Source organism: Wyeomyia smithii, chromosome 3 (genome assembly GCF_029784165.1).
Source record: "Wyeomyia smithii strain HCP4-BCI-WySm-NY-G18 chromosome 3, ASM2978416v1, whole genome shotgun sequence".
Lineage (NCBI taxonomy): Eukaryota > Metazoa > Arthropoda > Insecta > Diptera > Culicidae > Wyeomyia > Wyeomyia smithii.
The window spans coordinates 71,962,874-71,986,804 of NC_073696.1; the positions used below are offsets into that span (position 1 = coordinate 71,962,874).

Below are 23,931 nucleotides of genomic sequence, written 5' to 3' on the forward strand. Positions count from 1 at the left end.
AGGGACGGGGTGAAGTTAGCTCTGTTTGGATTTTGTATTTGAAATTTGTGCAGGAACTATCTTATGTCTACTTTATTGCTATTCTATAATATGTTCAAAGCTGCAAGACAGTAAAATATAGTACCCAAAATGGAAAACAGTTGGAAAAATTGGTGTAGATTGTGTGCCAGCGAACAAACTAGCTGGAATCTAGAATCTCTCGATGAGCTGAATAAAATCATAGTGAGACATTTTAACTTTTCGGTAGGTACATACCAATATTTCAGAGGTATAATTCGTGATAAATTTTTAATTATTTTACAAATAGTTACAGGAAATATCGAATGCGGCTAATAGCGTTTGCAGTGAATGCTACAGTTTCGTTTATAAGCTGGACAACTTTCGGAAGCGCTATCAACAAACACACAGAATGCTTCTAGAACTGTACTCAATGAAAGAAACCGACTTAGCAGTGATTAAACTTGGGGAAGTGCGGTTTCTGTTTTTGGAAGATTCAACGAGACCCATGGTTAAAAAAGAAAATGTTTTTCCTGAGACTGTTGCCTGGGCCGCAGATGCGTGCCCTGGCACAAGCTCTCCAATGGAAGACACTGAACTTGTCTCAAAGAAGACAGCTGAAGATGAAGTTAATTTTGGCACGGGAAAAAGAAAAAGTATTCTATCACAAAAGATTTGAATTTGTTAATTAGTTAACGGCTTATTTTACAGGAAAAAATAGGATTTTCAGTGATTCAAAAATGGATCGTTTATCCGATAACGAATCATCAGAAGACCAACTACCGACTGCTTCTTCAACGCAAGAAGATTCAGATGATGATGGATCGGATTATGTTCCTGATTTTGAGATAGATGGCAAACCAAAAACGTTACCGAAAAAACTGCGACCAAAATGCGAACCATGTGACAGTGAATTTCGTCACAGACCCGCCTATTTGTATCATCTTGAAATGAACCATCCTCAATCGGAAGAGCTGTTGTTTTCCTGTCCTTCTTGTCCGAAGCGATTTGCTTCAGTCAGACGACAGAGAGAGCACGCGCAAACCCATTTACCACTGGAGCAAAAATTGGTTCATTCCTGTCAGTTTTGTGATAAAAAGTAAGAACGAATATAAACTTGAGAACTTACCATGATAATCAATTTTTCTTGTTTAGGTTCTGTCAGATGACGAGTGTCGTAAAACACATACAGGCAGTTCATGTCGGCGAACGACCGTACATTTGTGAGGAGTGTGGAAAGGATTTTGCTTTCAAAGAATTGCTAAAAAATCATCAGACAACTCACAGTGATGAACGAAACTGTATATGCCCTCAATGCCCGAAAGCATTCAAGAATATGCCAGCTTTAAGGGTTTGTTACACTATGCTTATTATCGTGAAGCGTAATAAATGTTTCTTTTATATAGATGCATATAGATACTCACTCTGATACACAATACGTTTGCTCGCAGTGCAGCCTGCGCTTAAATACGAAGCGAACCCTGAAACGGCACATGGTTGTACACTCCGATCAAAAAAGATTCAAATGCCAGTACTGTGACAACGAGTTCAAACGCTCGAAGACACTAAAGAACCACTTGCAGCTGCACACTGGCAACCGGCCATACAAATGTACATTTTGCGAAAAGTCATTCGCGAGTAATCAAAACTGTCGTTTGCACAAAAAGAGTGCTCACCCGGAAGAATTGGCTGCGCTGGAAGCATCCGGGCATGAAATTTGGGCTTCCAAAATACCAGAATTAGAATAGTTGCAGCCGAAAACCCCGCTGTCATAAACTAACATATTGAGTGAAATATAAGACGGTACTATATAAACACTAATATATAAATTTTTCGAATGTTCTGAAACAATATCACTCATAAAATATGAAGGACAATTATCACACTGAACATTTCTTGCCTTTCTCCTAGAAAGGTATAGCAATCACTGGCAAAATCGAAGGTATAAAAGTACTCCAAAGGGCCGAATGGCATATATCACTCGACTCAGTTCGTCTAGCTGAGCATTTTCTCTATGTGTGTATGCGTGTGTAAGTGTGTGTGTGTGTGTGTGTGTCTGTGTGTGTGTGTGTGTGTGTGTGTGTGTGTGTATGTGCAACTTTTCAATCTCACTCGATTTTCTCAAAGATGGCTGGACCGATTTTCGTCAAATTATTCGCAAATGAAAGGTTTAGTTAGAGCCGATAAACTGGCAAGAGTTGGATCGTCTCAACAGTTCATAGGACCAGAACCCTTCTGTGGTCTATCCGTTTGTTCTCTTTAGAATGGAACTAAAAGCATGGGAAACTCTGAAAGTGGAATCCAACTGGACAAACACCTTCATCGGTAGGCAGTCGAAGCGTTTCATCACACCGAACGTTTCTATGACTCGTAAAATACTGGATCTTTCAAAAAAAGATCTAAGCACGTATACTGCTTTAATAACAGGACATTGTCCGAGCCGTTATCATTTGAAGGTTATGGAAAAAACTTCAAGATGATACGTGTCGAGAATGTGACATGGAAAAACAAATGTCACAAATATCAAAAAATTGGTCGTAGGGATGAAAATACCCAACACGGAAAAAAAGGTTTAGTTGCCCCATAAAACTAGTTGCAATCGGTTTTTCACTTTGTCTGTTATGTTCGAAAATGTGAAACCCAGCTTCAAAAAGAAACATATTCCGAAGACTACTTAAACTCACTCACTTTTCTCAGAGATGGCCAAACCGATTTCTTCAATAGTGTCAAATTAAAGATCTAGTTGACTCATAACACCCTATTGAATTTTACTGTAATAGGATTGTAACTTCGTCTGTAATGTATCAAAATGTGGAAATCACGAAACATCATTATCTCAGAAACTACACAACCGACTTGAACAATACTGATATCAGATGAACGGTAGTTAGGAATTAACTGATGAATTTTGTAATGATTTCAATCATTCACGTGGTTCAAAACATGTGAAAAGAAAGTCATATTTGAAATCTTTGAAATAGAAATACTACAAGGTATACAACCCTAGGGTTGTACAAAATGGTGACGTGGGACTAAATACTGTAATTACTGTAATTACAGACATAATGAATTCGTTTGTTCAGTGATTTACGTTTTTTTTTGACGTAGAATACGTCTTACGGCAACAATAACAGGGACCAAATTTCAATACAGGAATCCAATTTCAAAACCGAAAACATCGAGCGCGTCACAAAAATTGGCCAATTTCAAACGTTTTAAATCCAGTCAGTTTCCTATATATATATATATATATATATATATATATATATATATATATATATATATATATATATATATATATATATATTTATTTATTTATTTATTTATATATATATATATATATATATATATATATATATATATATATATATATATATATATATATATATATATATATATATATATATATATATATATATATATATATATATATTTATTTATTTATTTATTTATATATATATATATATATATATATATATATATATATATATATATATATATATATATATATATATATATATATATATATATATATATATATATATATATATATATATATATATATATATATATATATATATATATAGATATATATATATATATATATATATATATATATATATATATATATATATATATATATATATATATATATATATATAGACTGTTTCTTCTCTGACTGTTCAGCAGCAGCGGACATCAACACCGATGGCAGTAGGCGAAGTGGATCAGCAGCGGGCAACAGCGGCGGTGGTAGTGGTTGGCTGCAGTTCCTACCTCATTTAGTTCGGCTTCCCTTCGATCTGAGTTGGACCCCACCAGCGGTAATCCAATTCAGATATCGTTGGGTGAATACAACCCGAAACTGAAAGAGACTCACACCGCCAGTTGGTTTGAGAAGTCACCATCATCCAGCGTATGTATGTGTGTGCACATAACGTGTGTGAATATCTGTAACATGTGTCCCTAATATATAAGGTGTGTGAAAAAAAATTATTCAGTTGTCAATATGGCATTTACAAACACAATCAGGCTTCTTCCGTTCTCTTGATTTTTGCCCAAATTTCCTTTTCAACCTGCCAAACCCCTTGGAGGTCTAGACTTTATCTCACACAGAGTGAGTAATTATCCATATTAAGGCGTAGAGTATTTCAGTCGCAGAGTTCCTTTTCACTCTTTATCATCACGTGTTAAGCGCAGTATGCAGTTCAAAAAGGAATTCATTTTCCTATCTCAATCCCATGTAAAATTCACTGAATCTGAATCACGCAATGAAATTTCATCTGGTAGCTAGTACGCAGCTAAAAAGAAATCATAAACCGAAAGGGAAAACAAAGTTCACTTACTGTGAACACTGCTGTGAAGCAAAATGTCACTTGTTCTAGCACGGAATAATGAGCGCTGACATTATTCAGGTACTGAAAGTGTCAGGCAGTTGGTTGGTCGTCTCACACCCAGCGATGCCAGATTGGAAGACATTTAGCCTACATTCAAAATATTTTTCACGTTATAGTTACCGGAATATAGTTCACTATCGTTTTCTAGTAGGTTCTACGTGATTGTCATTTGAGTTCATCATGGCCTGGTGAGATGAATTATCCTTTCAAACTTATTCAGGAGATGCATGCATTTCATGTGAGTTTCACGTAGAATTCATCTACTGGTAAACGACGAATTTGCATACCTGAGTGATTTATTACGCAACATATTCTGATAATTTCTAAAACCCGTTTCCTAGCTCATAAAAATTAGAGAAATAAATGAAAATTGTACATTTCGTAAAACGCGATTGCTGTCAGATATCACTTAGGTATGCAAATTCGTCAAATCGTAAATGAATTAAACAATATAAAAACTGATAAATACGACATTCCTGGGAATTATTATTGTCCGCTGCAGCTGTTTTTGTTCAGGTAACTCTTTCACCTTTGAACTGAAGCTCAAGTCTCGAGTTTATTAGGATTTTTCGAAAATTCACTTATTTGCAAGCGACCTAGAAATTCTGTTTCATGTTCAGAATTAGACAACAGCTTCGTCATTTTGATTTCTGGTTCGTTTCGCACAGAACAATGACAGAAAATAAACAAGTATAGGAACTTTCACGTAACAATAACGTGGAAAATATTTTGAGTGTACGATGAAAACATCCATTTTTGTGATAACAACGTGAAGACATTGGAGAAAACATGTGAAGATATTGAAAAATATGTGAACGGCCCGAATTTTGCATTAGTGCATTAGTGGTGACCTTTTTTTTTGCTCGACAGTTTTCGAATTTCCGGAAAGGGCTTCGGGTAGGAAGGCATTTTTTCGCGGACCATGCATACTTTTGAAAAAAAAACCTGGCATCCCTGCTCTCACACCAGATCGCGGTAAACAAGTGTGTTCGAGGGTTCTAGAAAGAAAGGAAAAATCATGCGCTCACTCACGTCAGATATCGTTACTGTGAAGCTAAGGGGCGACATCTGGCTTCTTACTATTTTTCCTCATCCACCTCGATGATCCCTGTTGTATTTTTCGTAAGTGATGCCATTCACTCGGAAAATACTTGAATATTTTAATGCTGTTTATCACCATTATGCACAATTCCTCCTGTAGGCGATAGTTTTACCGTCTGAGGGTTACCGGAGAATCTGCATCTTTTATATACATAAAATCGAACGGGTCATCCATCAATGATTATGATTCATTCAATGGCCCATCTGAATTGTACTCTCCGCACAAGCAATATCCCTCAACATGTATGTTCCAAACTTAATCCAGAACGGATAGAAATAAGCTCACACTACACTATTTACTCCCGACATCGAGCAGCGGTATGCTGTTCTTATGCTTCACGCAAAACCGTAATAACTCCTTGCGCACTTTTGGATCTTTTGGTAATTGATTTTAGTGATGATCCATGTCTCTTACTAGAGATCCATGATCTCTTACTACGCCCGTATTTGTACGCTTTGTACTTTTTTTTAATGTTCACTCTAAATTATTTTAGATTATAACAGGTGACATCATTAAAAAACATAAATCAAAACAACGAACAATGTTGCTCAGCAACACTGCCAGCAAGCCTGATGATAAATTTTAACGCACTCGGGGTTTTCAATTTCAGCCAATCAGTGAGTGGTTCCCAAAGTGGATGCAAATCTATACCCAGTTGTCTCTCCTTAGCTGTGAAGCATTCTCAGCTGTCAAAATTCCGTTTGGTAAAAAGGGCAAAATTTCGTAAACCTCTTTTCTTTTCAACTGCGTACCACGCTTTAGGGATAAACATTTGCTCTCTCAGTTTTGCGGTACTGGAAAATATTTATGTTATCTCAGGAAACAAATTTTCAAAAAAAAAAGACTTTCTGAAGCATAGGAATTCTCAAGCTGAAACCAACAGAAGTTATGGGGAAACTAGGCCTTCGAATTTCGTTTAGCGGTAGGGCTCAGAAGCTCCGGTTTTTTTAAAAATGTCCTCAATGGTAAAAATAAATTAAAGCTGAGAGAGTTTCCCAGCTGAAAAATAAATAAATATTTTTTTTTACCACAAAAGATCAAAATAATGGTCGCAGTGGTCCAAATCTTACAAAAAAATAAAACTAGATTTTAACGTTTATTGCATCTCTAAGGAATTTGGCATCACAATTTTTTTATCGAACATTTTTTCATTGGTAAAAAAGAATAATTTTACCCGCACGACTTCCCGAAGTCCGATTGTGCTGAAATTTAGAATAGTGACTTCTTTCGAGAAGACGAAACTTTTGAGCCGTACCTCTAAATCTCTGAACAAAATTCAGAGGTCTTTTTCCCATATATCTCATCGACACATTTTTTTGTTGAGGTTTTAACCGGCGGTCATTCACCAGTCAATGAAAACTATGTTATATTGCATACTGTTTAAGCAACATCAAATAATGGATTATTACTAGTTTATTCGTAGAACATTCTGATTGCAAACCATATCAATGCGGCTCTGCTGCATAGTCGAGGGCAAGGAATCAAGGCGGCTTCAATGCTATTCAATTTCAATTGAAGTAAATTAAGAGTGCATACGCTTTGACAAACAAGTTCATGAGTCGCATTTTTATCGGTGCTGTCTGAGATTGTCATTTTCGGTTGTCAGTTGGAGCGCAAAATTCTAAATTTTCTCTGAAATCACAATATTACTCTGCGCTCTCTCCACAGCAGATGGTGTGATGCACATTGAATGTAAGCTCGCGAGGGAAGAAAACTCTTTCTCTTTAAGATGAAGATGAGCAAAACAAAGCCTGAACACAATTAACCTCAAAGTTTATCTGAAGAATTTCTGAGCCAGTGAGCCTAAATCACATAATTTTTCGCGCAAGTCTTACTAATTGCAGCAATCGGTTATAAAATTATCTACGCTATCGTAAAATGCAGAAAATTGTTATTTGAACTGTTATATCATAGATGGGGAATGCACTATTTGCCCTTGTCTATAGCCTCTTCGTAGCCACTGCCTAAATTAAGATATCTTAGTGAAACTTGATACAAAAGAAAGCCTCAAAACAATTCAATTTCATTCTTGTTTCGGATACGGCAGCAAGTGAAACCGCGGTGCCGGCTACAGAAGCAAACGTCATCTGGAGCAAAGAGATTATTAAATTAATTAACCCCAATTGAGTGTATTCCCAAACCTACACACTTAACTGCATTATGTTTTCTCGGTAAAGTAAAATACCGTACTACTTGAAAACATTTTAGTTTACCGTTGTTCGGTAAATAAATACTGAGAAATCGGAAACCAAACGTGTTTACCGGAATACCGTAAATTTGTTTACCGAAAAAATCCGTGAAACCGAAAATTTCCGAGTTCAGTAAACTTAAACCGGAACTTTCAACCGAGATTTCGTCGAACAAAAAATCTCTTACCGAGATTCCAAAAAACTGAACTGTCAAAATAACGCGTGCTTCACCAACAGTTTTTTTTCGTGTTCCGGTTTAGAAAGAAAAAAGGAGCAGGCTTTGCGGCTGATTATTGCTATGGAGAAATCTGCAATGTTCAGATTAACTGAAATATTCGGTGAGTATATAATATTTTTTCTCAGATCTTGTTTTTTTGCTGCAGAGAATACTAAAAAAACGATTAATTCATCATTCATCAAATTTTATAGGTTATCAACTCATTTCACAGAATAGAAGTTGCAGAGTGATGGATGTTACTTTAATTCCTGTATGCAATACGAATCTTTAGTTTGCCAATACTGTGTTTACTTGAATCAGGTGACTGATAAATTAATAAATCAATTTGTATATTTAATCTTTTTGATCATATTCTAAAAAATAAAAAATAATCGCAAAATACGTACCTCAGTAAATTTTACCGAAGTTCTCGTAATAAGTTGACAGTAGAAATTTGCGATTATCTCAGCAAAACAGTACCGAGAACCTCGTTAAAGTTTGACAGGTTTTTTTATTTTTTGCTTTTACAGAATCTCGGTGTTTATTACCGAGATTTTTACCGAGATCTCAGCTGTTGAAATCTCGGTAATTTATTTTACCGTACTCGGTGATAATATCAAAGTGTGTATTCCAAGAAATACATTGACATAAGACAGGCTGTCGTATTCTACGTTACCTCTGCGGTCGTGTCTTACAAACAACCTCTTCAACTATTTTGCTTCACAGGTTTGTTACATTTGCCAACAATTACATTGACTGTATTACGAAGACAGCTAATATAAATATATTATTCCATTCATAAGGTTAAAAATAAAATAAAAATCTAACAATGTTGAAATAGAAAAAAAAATATTCTGAACAGATCCTCATAGATAGACGAAAAATTCATAAGCACTCACCGGCTCTTACTCTTTTATAAATTAGTATTTTTAGGAACTTACTCGTTCGATGTTATGTCGGTCACGATTATTTGGTGAAAATCGAAGATAAAAATCAATAAAAATAACTTATAACCGTTGCTAGAATGTTCAATTCTTGTTACGTAAATGATAATTTTTATGGTAATCATATTCATGAGATAAACTTTCAATCACCATCAGTAGTAGCATTGCAGTTTTGATTGCACGCGAATATAAGTGGTGCCCGCTGCAATAATAGACGACGAGAAACTACCGGTGCCATGTTCCACATATTCTCTACGGTACTGTTGCTTTTACCAACATGTTTCTTTCAAGACATCAGTTTCTATTACGCTCTAACAGCAGGTTTAGAAATTGTTCAAGGAAATGGGTTGTTTCAAACTTTTCGAAAAAACCTTTACCTTCGGGACATCAAATTAGTCTAGGTTCATGGAAGTAAACATAAATTGACCTATTGGAACCCGGAGACTCTGTTAATTTTTTTTTTGGATATTAATATAGAGAATATCACAGGGAATGGTTGGTGTCTATTTATGACGTCTGTGCTAGGAATGCTCGCATGTGATTGGTTTATTGTTCTTTTTATCAATTTTTACCGCTTTGCAATGAAAAAATAATGATAACTAGTGTATTACAAAATTGTTCAACATTTCATCTATCCACTAACATATTGGTTATTGTTATCCTTCATGTGGTTATGCTGTTATTATCGCTCTAAATCTGACGCAACATTGGAAATGAACCGGAAATGGTCCAGAAACCAAATTTAGGGGGAAATTTGGGTCTAGAGCTCTATAGCAATGTTTTAGAGAAAAACTTTCTTCTACAAAGTTGTTGCGTGACCAACTTCGAAATAGGGTGACCATGAAAAAACGACTGTGTTCGATGTATTTAATATAAAAAATCATAACTTTTGAACCAGTTGATCGATTTTCAATCTTTTTTGGGTCAAATAGAAATAATTACCTTCATTATTTCTAGTTATAGAAAAAATACCAGAAAAATAAATCTGCGTGCTTTTATATGCGTAATATATAAAACTATTGAAATTTTTAACACGTTTTTAAATTGAATTTACTCAAATTTAAAAAAAACATATTTTTAAAAATTCCTTTATTTATAGAGTTAAGTATGCCCTTAAAATGAGACCAAGTGATATTTTTTATATTTGCCCCAAAAAGAATGATAAGCAAATGAAAAACGCAGGTTTTTAATGAAAAACATTATTAACTTTGAGTAGAATTGAGATATTTACAATATCGGCATTGCAAATTGTTTCTCTTAAAAAGCTCTAAAAGCTCTGAAAGAAAGTTTAAAGGTGAAACTTGAAATAAAGAAGTGAGAGCGCAAAATGTGTTTTGTCAATATAAATCGGTTGTTTTCAAAGATAGAGAAAAACTTTTTTTACAAAGTTACTTAAGGTATTGGAGCTATAACATTGTAGAACAAGGTTTTCCTTTATCTACAAAGATGAAAAAGTTAGATACTTGATTGCATCGAAAATTTTGGTCACCCTAATTTTTGTTAATTTTTTAATAAGCGATTTATCATATATAACAACTTTGTAGAAGAAAGTTTTTCTCTAAAACATTGTTATAGAGCTCTAGACCCAAATTTCCCCCTAAATTTGGTTTCTGGACCATTGTGGAATGGTAAATAAATCCAGCAGAAATTTTCAAGGTGTATTTTTTTTCTAAAAATTAATGTTTGCGTGTAAATCTTTTTAACAAATAATAATTTCGAATGAGAAAGGCTGAGTCTCACCGCTAAGTGGATTAGTTTGGGTTTTTTACTTAGCAACTATGTTTTTTATAGTAAAACGTATAAACGTAAATCAAAGATATCAAACCTAAGTGTGATTAAGCCCTGAAATTCGTTCTTATCCTGGGCCGTGGCATCCAGCGCCGCGCAATGGAGACCGGATAATAAGGAAAATTGTAAGTGCGCACTTTTTAGTTAGAGGTTGTATAACAGTTTTTTTTTTAATAAAAACATGGCGGATCTAGCGGATCTCGCGGCTTTCCAAAGGCGCATTTTTTCATTAGGCGTTGCCCCAAAGCGCCAAATCGATGAAGCGGTCCAGTAAGTAAAAACCTAAATTAATCCACCTAATGGTGCAGAAACCTTTGTTATACTAACTATTACTTTATACATATTTGGCCAGTCATTTACAAATCGTATACCATCGTAAGTCCAATTTCAATTATGAATGAAATGAATTTAAAAGATAGTTTTCAGAGAGTTAACCAAAGACGATCATTGAATTAAAGCTTGACGTGGTTTTTGCAAATAATATGAATGTTATCACTGGAGTACATGAGTCTTATTTTTTCGATAACAAACCAATTTTTAAATGCTGGCTAGAAGTGATTGAATTTTTTTAGATAATGGAACGTGGGGAAACAGCAATAGATAACAATGATGCTGATTTCATACTAGAACAGCAAACTTGTATGTTAGTTTAATGCGGTTCTACTCATTCGCTTTATTTTCAGAAATCGCAGGACCTAGATTTATGAATCAGCATCAAGTTTTTTTACGAATTGAAACTTTCACAAACCTGCTCTCGAAATAAAGTTTAGAATTATACAGGAAAAAATATGGCAAAAAGTTGTCAATTTAATTCTATCTCAAATGCATTATTCGAAAATAAAGGTTCTCCACGATCTTTGAGAATTTTGGATTTTCAGAGTGTAGGCGAGAACATTATTGTTTTCGAAGGCCTACACACTTAATTTGTCTCGGCAAACTTCCCAACAGCTGATTGAGCTCGGCGAAGTTTTTAACGAATGTTAGCAGTATATTTCGACGAACATTCAGCAAATATAACAATTTACCGTAAACCAGCAAGTATTGACGTTTCGTTTGCCTAGGATCTTCAAAATTCTGCCGAGAACTTGTAGAACATTTCGCTGAGTTTATCAGCTGTTGAGTTCTCGGCAATAAAATCTAAGTGTGTAGGCTGTATGAAAAAATCCGAAATAAAGCCTTTTTTAAATCTTGCTGCGATAACGAAAAGTGGAATAACATGGATACTCTGTTTGCACTTAGTCTTAAATTAGAAAACAATATTTATATCATACATGAGCATATTGTATCATTCATAGAGATTAGTGACTTTTCACCTGCGCACACTAGTAAACGTGTAGAGCCATGTAGAGTTGCTTCAACCATTTTTTTCTTATTCTGCCGATTACGTTCATCAGCTACTTTAGATTCCTGGTCACAAATTTAAAACATAAAATAAGTGTTCAACTGAAAAATTTTTCAGCTGTTCAAAACGTAGCATTGCAAAAAAACAGCGATTTATTTGTGTTTTTCTCAACGGGTGGCACTGACACATTCGTACGTAAATAGGTCTGTACATCTTTGGTAAAGCTTTTCAAATGTTACATGTGCACACTGTGGGATCAGATTTTGCTACAATGCTTGGCTCCCGAAAGCTGTAAATGTTTCTTACTCTTCGCAAATCTTGGTTCAACGTACAATCTTCTATTAAATAAAAATAAGTTGGTGTCTGTATAACGGTGTTTCACTCGAAGTAGAATCAACGGATTTGAATGATTCTTTTTGTGTTTGTTTTGTCTTCATCTTCGACGAGTTAATAGGCCATAAAAATAACAATAATCAACTGATAAAGTTAGAAAAAAATTGAAATATATTTTCGGTTTTTCCCGCCTTTTACTCCAAGAACAACGTCATTAGAATACTATGATTGTAGGCTATGACCGGTAGACAAGTTGTTGTAGCGTCGTTATTGAGGCGTCGTAGTTGAGTAAACAAGCACCAGCACACGTATTAGGTGATATTCGTTTTCGCTGCCTACTACACCTTTTCTATGCAAAAGCGCTATAGCGTGGTAGCAGCAAACTCAACATGCATGTGAATACTCTCAACGTGGCTTTGATTTTATTCAAGGGCATATACTTGATAATGTAAATTAAATTTCTGGCTTATTTGAGCAAAGTTGCATATAATCGTTTTATTTATCTGATAAATGAAAAGAAAGAACAAGAATAACACTACATGTGCGATGATTTAATTTACCATTGCTCGGATCTAATCAATCTGTTCAATTTTCTCTAAAATGCACACTGACTGTCAATGATCTGAGCATTTGCTCATGCTGCAATAATTCTGTTAGCTGGTAAAAGAAACGTGTAGTTTTTGCTTCTCAAAAAACATTGATTTCTGTTCATGTTTCGTTAAATAGGCACTGTTGCATTCCTACAAATCTCTGAATTTACAAATAATTGTTGAACTGAAAACTATAATGTTGCGAAGTGTCAATTCCACTGTGCTTAAGCAGCAGATTTGCCTCAAAAAGCAGATGAAATATTAATGTCATTGAAGCGAAAATTTCGAAGCTCCGTGTACCTACCAATTTACCATTTAATTTCAAACACCTGTATGTACCTTCGCGCTCCGCAGTTGGGTGATATTCGATAATGCCCAAAGCCCTGATAACTGGTGGCATTTAACCTAAAACATGCATATTCTCGCATAAACAGCTTTATGTCACATGGTCACGTGAAAAACAATTGGTATCATGTATGTTTGAAAAAAAAAGATACCCGAAAAATGGTTGGCCATTAGGTTTTGCGAGAATTTTTGTTCAGGACAAAACCATATTGTCACTATGCCATGGCAATAACGAAAATCAACTGGAAAAGTTATAAAACGTTAAAAACCAACCCTTGATATTTCCCGCCCTTCTGAGATTCTGAGAGGTTTTCTGTGAGTTTTAGTGAGTGAAGTGAAAAATTCGACACAAGTTTTCATCACCGGGGCGTACTTAAACGATAGCCTTCATTTTTTTAATATTTTATGGAATAGTTCTATGCGATTTTCGTATTGGTTTCTGTTGATGCCACTTAAATTCAACGTCGGTTTCTGTTAATTTGTGCTGTGACTGTTTGTCAAGAAAGAAGAAAACACTGTCGGTACGTAATAAACATAATAGATTAAAAATAATAATGTATTTTTGCAAGAATTCTGAGGAGTATTCATACTGATTTCAGTTGGTTTCGATTAATTTTCTTTCACATGTAGTGGGAATGCTTTCTAGCGAAGATGCCGCTAAGGGTATTTTATAAAAGGAATGTTCCCTAATCTACATGATCAAACTGATTCTTGCATATCTTCCAGTTGACTTTGACAAATTTCTGCTGTGGTCGAAGTGTTTTTTGTTCAGATGAAGTTGTTGTAAGTGGAATGTTCAAATACTTAACATGCCGTTGAATTAAAATTGAATTCGTTGTTTTTGTTCCAGTTTTGCGAGCAGGTCAATAAGAGTGTCAGGCTTCGCAACACTGAAGATAGAATATTAGAAAGTCAGGAAATCTACGAGTCCCGAAGGGAAGTTGATCGGTTAAGAATAAGACGAGCTCGAAATGCGCCGACGTTCAACACCCCATATATCTCAGAATCGTCAGTTACACACTTAGTTTCCATAGTCTTCAAACGAGTCTTGAACAAAAGAAAAATAAAGTATAGTAACTTAAAGACTCAATTGAGTGAAAAATGCTAATCAAATATTTTCAAATACAACTACTTTATAGATTCAAGGTAAAATTTACCACCGAACAGATGCATTGCTGTCACTACCCGATGGCAAATGTCCTTGAAGCGACAATTCTGACTGGAAACTACAAAGGAGAAGTCGTAATAATCCCGCGTATCTCGATTACTCCTACCGATTTGCCGTTAAATTTTAAACATCTGCAATTTCCCGTCCGACCGGCATTCGCGATGACTATTGATAAAACCCAAGGATAGTCACTGAAAATTTGTGGCATAAACTCCGAGTATTCATGCTTCTCACATGGACAGCTCTATGTAGCATATTCACGTGACCCTGACCCCGACATTGTGGAATATATAGAATTTAGTGGCTAGGACCGCCTTGACCACTTTCACATGTTTCGTATATTCCGAATTTTAAGCTTGAATTATTTAGAATTCTGAAGTTTTTTATAAAATCTGTTCCAGTGAGATTTGCATTAAGCCAAGCTTTTGAATAATTGAAAAAATAATGTAATAATTTCCTTCAGAATATTTAAAAGAATGACTGCTTATTTTCAGAAATGTATTGAAATGATTTGATTATGGTTGAAAGGTGCTTCATAATGTTCAATGAAATAAAAACGTAGAGTTTTACGAGCGCAGGATTGAAAAAAAAAAACTAAAAACAAATCAGAGCCGAAACATATCGTAGGTATGTTTTTTAGCAGCAGTTAGGTATTTCAGTTTTTGCAATACAACAGTCAATAAAGCTCAAGGCGGCGGTACGAAGTTTGCCGGGTCAGCTAGACTAGTATATATTTTATAAGAACTGAGAACGGGAGCTTCGGAAGAAAAGAAGCTAAGTAAGCATTGCAGTTTCTTCTAAAATCTGGTTCAAATTTCCAAGAAAATGCTTAAGGGTAATTTATTTACACCAGTTAAGACGCACTACGAAGAGTGTAAAGATTATGAAAAGTTGTCCATGATTATTGATTTTCTTTGAGAAATAAATAGCGATACGAAAAAGAGGGACAGAGAAGAGTAAAGAGCAGTGAGAGAGCAAAAATATCCCTTCTAAACTATACTTTGGTCAAAACTCTACAGTTCAAGCAACCAATAAAAGATCGCACTCAGTATGATTTTAAAAGAGCTCTTGGGCTTTCATTTGAGCATGTGAACATCAAAATCGGAATAAGCGTTCTGTAAAAAGAGTGTTTTTTTTTGTTATTTTTCTTTTTTGGGTTGATTTTGATATACTACACATATAAACAACATATTCACACATACATTAGTACAGGCACACATACACAAACACACAAAAATTGTTCAATTCGTCGATCTGAGTAAATTGGTATACAACACATGGCTCTCCGTGCCATTAATTTTGCCTTTAAAGTTAAATTTCTTATATAAAAAATACTCTTTGATCAATATTTTAAAATCTAAGCCACTAATCAAAAATCCACTCGGTAGCACTCTGGGGGAGCACAGTAGCTTTCGTTTGCGTATGAGATCATTAAAATCGGATATTGCGTTCTGTAAGAAAGGTGCGTTAGTTTTTTGCGGCACATACATACAGACAACCTACACACATACACACGAACAGACATTGCTCAGTTCGTCGAGCTGAGTCGAATGGTATATACGATTTGGCCCTCGGGATCATGGATCTATTTTGCATTTTTCGACCGATTTTATAACCTTTGTTTAGTATAACAAAGGTAAAAAATGTTAGAAACCAAAACGAACATACACATATCTTTTTTGTTGTAGACAAAGACGCTTACCTTGCTCAAATGGAAAGCTCCTTTAATTGCTTGAGACGGTTTATGCGAGAATGTGAGGCATCTATATCTATAAATATTTGAACATATATATAAATATAAATATTTGAACATATACACTACCCGTCATAAGTTAGGAATCGCTTTACTGAGTATTGCAACACCCAGTTTGAATATTGCAACACCTCCCGAAAAGCTTAGCATCACCTGGAATAGGCGGATATCTCGTGTTTTTGACAACCTAGAAAGTTGCGGTTTTCAGCAAACTTGTTCCGAAGGTCAAAGGCTACTATATGGTGTCCAATTCAGTGTGAAATTCTACCGCTATGTGGCGCTAGTGGGCACACAATTTGTCGTATTTTGAACTTAACTTATCTCACGATTCCGACCTGCTAGAAAGTTGCGGTGTTCAGCAAACTTGTTCAGGATGCTAAATGCTTCTACATGGTAGACAATTTAGTACTGAATTACCCCACTATGCGGCGCTAGGGTACATGTGGTTCTTCGTATTCAACGCCGTATAACGTATAACGCCGCATGTGTGTTCCGAACTATTCCATTGAGGCTATTTTCATTACAATTCAGTGTCAACACAAATCAAAAACACCCAGTGTCCTAATTGAAGTACGACTTCGACAACTTCGGCAACCACCAGGGCGGTTGTTTTTGACTTCATGGTACATTTCGGGTGTCTGCTCGTTGGATGGGGCGTACACGCTCCTCCTCGAACGCGCCATGTACTGCAGTCACAACCACTCGGCTTGTATATAAGCCAACGGCGTTGCGTGTTTAGTGTTCAGCTTGCAGCGGAAAGTAATACGAAATGCCCTCTGTGGTGTTCAAATCCTTCATCATCGGATTAGAGGCATGTCTACTGCAACTGTTTGCTGCCGAGGTAATCAATTTAGTTGCGATATTGTCAATTTCCCCATTGTAGAACGGGTTGTTAATGTTGGTGATCAAACTGTCAACATGCCAACACAGTCGCATGCTTTATGTTGTGTCAAATGAAAGCACTTCTTTAGAATAAACACACACAAGCTTACGTATTATGTGTGGTGATCAAATTGCCAACATTCAAATTGGTTTCACTTCGTCATGTGTACACATAAGTGTAAAAGATGTGATTATTGAGCTAAACTTAGTTCGAAGCGCTCGAAATTACATGCACACTAGCACTGCGTTGCGGTTGAATTCCGCACTATACTGTCCGCCAATTACAAGCCTTTGACTTCTTGAGTAACTTTGCTGAAAGTCGCAACTCTCTAAATGGTGGGATTATTGAGCTGAATAGCGTTCAAAATACTCAAAATTTACTGCACACAAGCGCTGCGTTGTGGCTGAATTCCGAACTATACTCTCCTCCAATCACAAGCCCTTGACCTCCTGAGCAACTTTGCTGAAAACCACAACTCTCTAGGTTTCCAGAATCAAGAGATATAGTTACATTAATCTGCCCATATCAAGTGATGCTAAACTTTTCGGGGTGTTGCAATATTCAAACAGGGTGTTGCAATACTCAGTAAACCGATTCCAAACTTATGACGGGTAGTGTATGTACTGCGAGTCATTTTTATGCCATATGTAATTTTACCTTTCGATGATGATGAACGTAAACGTTGGTCGCGAAATGTGCCAGAAGTATTTTGTAAGTCAGCAATCGTTGTAAAATGTTTGTGTTCTGAAAACGTGTGTTGATCAAATATGCAAGGCCTTTCCAACAACGGGAACGGAAGTATCAATAGGCCAGCTCTAGCCTCTTACGTTCTATGCTCTAGCCAAGACAACATCATGGCATAGGCCAGGATGATGTCTTGGCTAGAACATAAAACTGGACTTTCTTAACAAATATAAATTAATTAACTGTCAATGTAATAAATTTGACTAAATTTTTTTCTAGTTGATTGAGAAAATTAAATAACGGATTTGGAAAACATGTCAATGAATATGAAATGTTCAATATTCGACTAGTATAAAGTGCTTTTTTTGGCACTTACTGAGAGTAAGAAATATAACGGTCAAATTAATTTTAAAATTTGGTCATCAAAACAATAAAAACTTTCAACCAATGCAATATTGTCCAGACCTCGAATGACACAAGACTAAGATGTTATACTCAAATTTAGCAAAAGTAATCACGGAGCAGTTTTATTTCAACTATTCATGAGAAGGGTAAAACTGATCAATGTTACCCCGCTGATCAATAATAGCCCGTTTTACAGTACTTACTTTTACTATATGCAATCTATTTTTATCAAAAAAATTGATTTTCCTATACAACTCCATTGAGTCAAATAATATTTACTTGCAACAGCACAAACTTACTGAACGATAAATCGAAAAAAAAACTTAACACCTTATTAACAAACCTTACTGAACTGTCAAAAAAGTGAGGTTGGTTTTTGTGTGCAGACAACAGTTGAATCAACGTAAGAATTACCTTCAGTGTACGTAGAACATACCATTATGCTGCAGGGGCTGAACTTTCGTTGCATGTGCATTGAGTAGCGAACCAATGAGCATAAAAGAGAGGTGAGGAGAAGAGTGCATTTTCCTAGCATTAGTAAATGCTTCAAATGTAAACAACTAGACGAACTCAATGGCAAACTCAAATAGCTAAGTCACTATTTGGCATCATCTCTGGGCAGAAGGGCGCGTGCAAGTGTTAGTAGGTTTTCTCCTCACCTCTCTTTTATACTCATTGGTAGCGAACGTCGCGTATAAAGAAAGTCAAAAGTAAAAACGATTCATTCATGAAGAGAGCGAGTTTCGTAACTTTTCTGCGTTCAGTGGTGTCGCCTTTTCTCTGTCAGGCCTGCTGCGGACACTACACTAAAGCATAACAAAAGGAACGAAAACCGATTAAAGTCGTGCCTAGAAAACTCGGTGGGGGAGTTCAGTTTTTTCCCGGCAAGAAAATTGTGTTCGGTCCGCGTTTAGGAAAGGTCTTTCTGTTGTTTCAGCTCAATTGGGATTATTTTGCACATGGAAGAAACTGCGACTTTGTGAGCAAAGGTAAAAAAGTTCCGCTATGTGAAAATAACCAAAGAACGGTGCATCGAATTTTATGTTGACTTTATGCTGTGTGGCTGCTTGTTCCATTGACCCCCAACGGTTAGACGCTGGGAAGAAGATCGTGGGAGCCCGATTAAATAGGAGATTGTTTTCAGTTGGCTAAAGCCCATAATCTCACAAAGCCGAACACGGACACTGAGATAAATACGAATAGGAAAAATAAATTTTAATCTGCCGATTGTGTAAGTCTTCTTTTTATTGATGATATTTTTTTGCACCTTATCACCGAAAATATTTTTTTTACGTTTTACAGCTTGATACTAGTCAATGATAAAACTGTGGATCTAGAAGTTACACCGACGTCATGGTGGCCTGGTCCTCGAAGCACCGACGACACGTACGCATCCTGCTAGTGGGCGACCAAGGTGTCGGAAAGACGTCGCTTATTCTGTCTCTTGTCAGCGAAGAATTTCCGGAAGATGTTCCCACCAAAGCAGAAGAAATCACTATTCCGGCAGATGTAACTCCAGAACAGGTCCCTACTAACATCGTGGATTATTCTGGTGAGTGGCTGAATTCTGTTATGTACCTACACGATAGAAATAATCCGAGCTCGTTTTGTTCCTGCAGCTACCGAACAAACGGACGATGTGTTGGCAGAGGAAATACAAAAAGCGCACGTAGTTTGCATAGTCTATTCGGTGGAGTGCGATGAATCCCTGGATCGCATCACCTCACACTGGTTACCTGTGATTCGAGAATTTTCTGGCGAGCAGCGGAAACCGGTAGTACTAGTAGGCAACAAAGTGGATCTCATCGACTACTCCACGATTGATGTGAGGTTTTCTTTGCATTTGTGATTGAGGTCCAGTTAAAGAATTTTGACATTTCAGCATGTACTATCCATTATGGAAGATTTTCCGGAGGTTGAGAGTTGCGTGGAATGTTCCGCCAAAACGTTGCACAATATTTCCGAGATGTTTTATTACGCCCAAAAGGCTGTGTTGCATCCAACAGCACCGCTGTATATAATGGAAGATCAAGACGTAAGAGTTCGAGATGATTTTTAAAGTTTTTGATATAGAATGTACCATTTCAGTTGACTGAAGCGTGCAAGAAAGCCCTCGTGCGAATATTCAAAGTGTGTGATATTGATGGTGACGGCTTGCTCAATGACTATGAGTTGAACCACTTCCAGCGACGATGCTTCAATGCTCCTCTGCAGCCGCAAGTGCTGGATGAGGTTAAAGCCGTACTTATGAAAAACACTCCTGACGGCATTCGGAATGATTCGGTAACATTGAAAGGCTTCCTCTTTTTACACTGCTTGTTCATTCAACGGGGGAGAAATGAAACCACATGGGCAGTTCTGCGACGATTTGGATACAATGAAAGCCTTGAAATGAGTCAGGAATATTTACACCCGACAGTAAAAATTCCCCCGGGAAGCAGCACTGAACTGTCACATCGCGGACAGCAGTTTTTAATTTCGCTATTCGAAAGGAGCGATCGGGATGGGGATGGGTCTCTCTCACCAGAAGAGTTTCGAGTAGTATTTAGCGCTTGTCCTTGCCCTCCCTTTTCGACCGATATCAAGCGAACCGTTCCGACCAATGAAAATGGCTGGCCAACATTGCACGGATGGATGTGCCGCTGGACACTGATGACCCTGACCGATCTTAACAAAACACTGGAATATTTAGCCTATTTAGGGTTCAATGTACACGAAAATGAATCCCAGCTTGCTGCTATACATATCACCCGGGAGAGGAGGATTGATCTAGCTAAAAAGCAAAACAGCCGTTCCGTGTACATGTGTCACGTGATTGGACCCAAGGGTTCCGGTAAAACCGTTTTTTGTCGAGCTTTTCTAGCGGAAGATATGAGGGTATGTTTTTTTTTTTTTTTTGTTTCCACTTTTACGATCTGATTATTATTTTTTGTTTAAGAAATTGACGGATAAAGAAATACGCGGGAGCAATCAATTCGCTATCAACACCGTACAGGTGTACGGTCAAGAAAAATTTCTTGTGCTTCGGGATATCGACGTTCGTCAAGTGCTAGACCCCTTGCAGCCTAGTGAGGTTAACTGTGACGTGGCCTGTCTGGTGTATGACATCAACAATCCAAAGTCCTTCGAGTACATCGCTCGGATATACATAAAATACTTCGCGGAAAGCAAAATCCCAGTGCTCATTGTGGGAGCCAAGGCTGACATGGAGGAGATCCGACAGGAGTATCTGCTGCAAGCGCCGGATTTTTGCCACAAGTATAAACTGCTTCCCCCGCAGTACTTCAGCGTGAAGCACAACAAAAAAGACATCTATACGAAACTGGCGACGATGGCGGCGTTTCCGTGAGTATTTTAAAACAGAATTATTATCTTCACAGGATTTTTGGTTTGGTTTGCGTACAACACTTTATTTGCGTTCTGACAAGGTTATGGGGTGCATCCTGAACAGAAATTGGTACTCGCGTAGATGCTCGTCGCTGTTTGGACCTAAAAAACTAATTTGAAAAGTAATAGTTCAAGTAGTTCTTCTCACGAATTTAACCAAATGTAACTTTCGAGTAAGAGAGCAGCTGCCTCAAAAAAACATGCAGTTTATTTTTTTCGGCCAGTGGCAAATTTTGTGTTTGACTTAAAATCATTGTTCTTAACGACATTTGATTTGGATTTGAAGTAGAATCATGTTGCCTTGGACAATTATCTGGCATTTCATTTTTAAACCAGAAGTGCGAGCTCAAATGGTTAATATTGTGGATTATTACGTAAATTTTTTCTATATTTCTAATGTTTTTGAACCATAATGTAGATAATATCTGAAACATACAGTAGTACAGTTTGTTAAAATATTCTTTAGCTTACCAATAGTTTCGTATTAATTCAACCTTGAATATGTAAGTACAATGCACTTTTTTTTCTCTACCCTAGTCGTTTTCAAGCCGCGTGGATTCTTTTCTATAAACATAGATTGGTTCAACTCTGGGAAAAGACGTAAGTTTTTGCAGAAGGAAATATTCGTGTATGCAGCAAAATAGCATCTCTAATACCTATATCCATATTTATTTTTTACTAACAATCATTTTATTTTGTTGTACTTTAAATAATAGAAAACTATGATTTCTGTGATTAAATATCTGTCTCTATTTCTTATTTCTATCGCTTGCCCAATCAAAAGCTCAAAGAAGTAGTAGTTTTTAACCTAAGTCAACTCTCTACATAAGTTAAAAAATATCTGCAAAAACCAAACATTAGGCATCAAGCCCCTATTATGTCAGGATAATATATCAGTCTTCTCCAGAAAGTAACTAAACATAAAGAAATTTGCAATTAGTTGGCAACATCTTACGTTTTAGAGAGCATTGTTCATTTTATAAATGTTTTATTTTCGTTTTCTTCCTTTTAGAAAAATAATCCTTTAACTAAATCGAAAAAAGGAACGACTGTTGTATTTTAGTCTATTAAGATTAATTTATGTAATGTTTTGGAAACAGTGACGAAAAATTGTAGTACACTGTATTGTTAAAATTGCCCCACGTAACAGCTTGTAGAATATCAGTGACATTTTGTAGATATTACACTAGTTTGAACGCTCAATTTTATTATTGAATTTTCACTGTGACTAATATCCTTCACAGTCCAATCTAAGCTATATCTGTACCATACGTATAAGCACATGTATATTCAAGCTACAATCACTAACAGCTCCACTACTCATTCTAAACACATATAAGTCACGTGTGGCAGATTAGTAGCTAAGTAAATAGTTCTCATCAAACATGCATGCTTTTGAAATCAAATATAACATGAAACCATTGAACGAGTAGTTTGGTGTACTCCAGGCTGCATCCAGAATCTTTTTCAAAATTTGCATTTCTATTTTTCTTCTTTCAGCCACCTGAAGCAATTCGGACTCATTTCGAGCGATCCGCTGCTCTGGTGGAAAACAGGCCTCGGTATAGCTGCGGTAACCATCGTTGGCTTCTTCGTGGTGAAGGCGTTCCACGGTTCCAGCTCGCACGCACGATAAAGCTTAGCAAGTAGATAGAGTTATACACTCTACACAAAAGTTATCATTCTCTGCGGCAGTTGACTTGTAGTTGCTAGCATGGAAGGGGTTGATAAATTGTAAATGTTTCGTTCGAAGTAGAGTTAGAGTTTTGTTTTTGCGGGCACCTATCGTCATAAAAGTTACACTTAAAATAGGCAGTTCCTTATTACTCCAAATATTTTACGTATAAAACGTTCGGATCATTTTATGTAAATATCAAACGGCAATCTAATTCGTGAATTATTTGTTAAGATAGCTCGAAAATTATTCAAATGCTTTCGGCAACTTTTTTTCTGAGCTTTGATATATTTTTCTTACGTCGCTATATTAAACATTTTACAACACACCGGTCGTACCCAAGAAATGGTTGTTCGATGCAATAAAGTAGTAAAATCTAAGCTCATATAATTCGAAACATTTTTTCGCATATTGAAAGCGTTCAATAATTTATTCTTAGCAAACAAAAATATTCCAATGCCAGTGTTACTTCCAAAAAGTAACAACAAAATCGTATTTTGCAGCAAACTTGTTGCAGTTAAGCTGTATCTGGACTATCAAAACGAAGCTTTGCATAACTATCTAAACAAACAGTGTAACATGATTTATCGTACTACAAAAGATAGAGTCCTAGAATCATACTGTAACTAGAACGATTACAAGTCAAAAAATACATCGGAATAAAAAATACCACAGAATTGTTTTTCTTCGAGTGGATGGAAACGAAAATTGGTTTGACTTTTACTATCAAAG

The 23,931-nt window shown here is 36.2% G+C and overlaps 2 protein-coding genes across 3 annotated transcripts; both read left to right on the forward strand.

Annotated features, from left to right (window-relative positions):
* On the forward strand, nucleotides 1-1,818 carry LOC129729372 (zinc finger and BTB domain-containing protein 17-like). The gene is made up of 5 exons (XM_055687895.1): nucleotides 1-243; nucleotides 308-653; nucleotides 709-1,096; nucleotides 1,153-1,348; nucleotides 1,404-1,818. Exons 1-5 carry the CDS (start codon nucleotides 130-132, stop codon nucleotides 1,743-1,745), a joined length of 1,386 nt encoding a protein of 461 aa, XP_055543870.1. The 5' UTR covers nucleotides 1-129; the 3' UTR covers nucleotides 1,746-1,818.
* Nucleotides 1,819-18,772: 16,954 nt separating this feature from the next.
* Nucleotides 18,773-23,907, forward strand: LOC129729373 (mitochondrial Rho GTPase). Of its 2 annotated transcripts, XM_055687896.1 has the most exons (8): nucleotides 18,776-19,368; nucleotides 19,440-19,689; nucleotides 19,757-19,962; nucleotides 20,020-20,172; nucleotides 20,226-21,014; nucleotides 21,076-21,482; nucleotides 22,062-22,124; nucleotides 23,025-23,907. In XM_055687896.1, exons 2-8 carry the CDS (start codon nucleotides 19,491-19,493, stop codon nucleotides 23,158-23,160), a joined length of 1,953 nt encoding a protein of 650 aa, XP_055543871.1. In that variant the 5' UTR covers nucleotides 18,776-19,368; nucleotides 19,440-19,490; the 3' UTR covers nucleotides 23,161-23,907. The 2 variants fall into 2 exon arrangements, with proteins under 2 accessions (XP_055543872.1, XP_055543871.1); XM_055687897.1 differs by lacking the exon at nucleotides 22,062-22,124 and having other exon boundaries at nucleotides 18,773-19,368.
* Nucleotides 23,908-23,931: the final 24 nt, after the last annotated feature.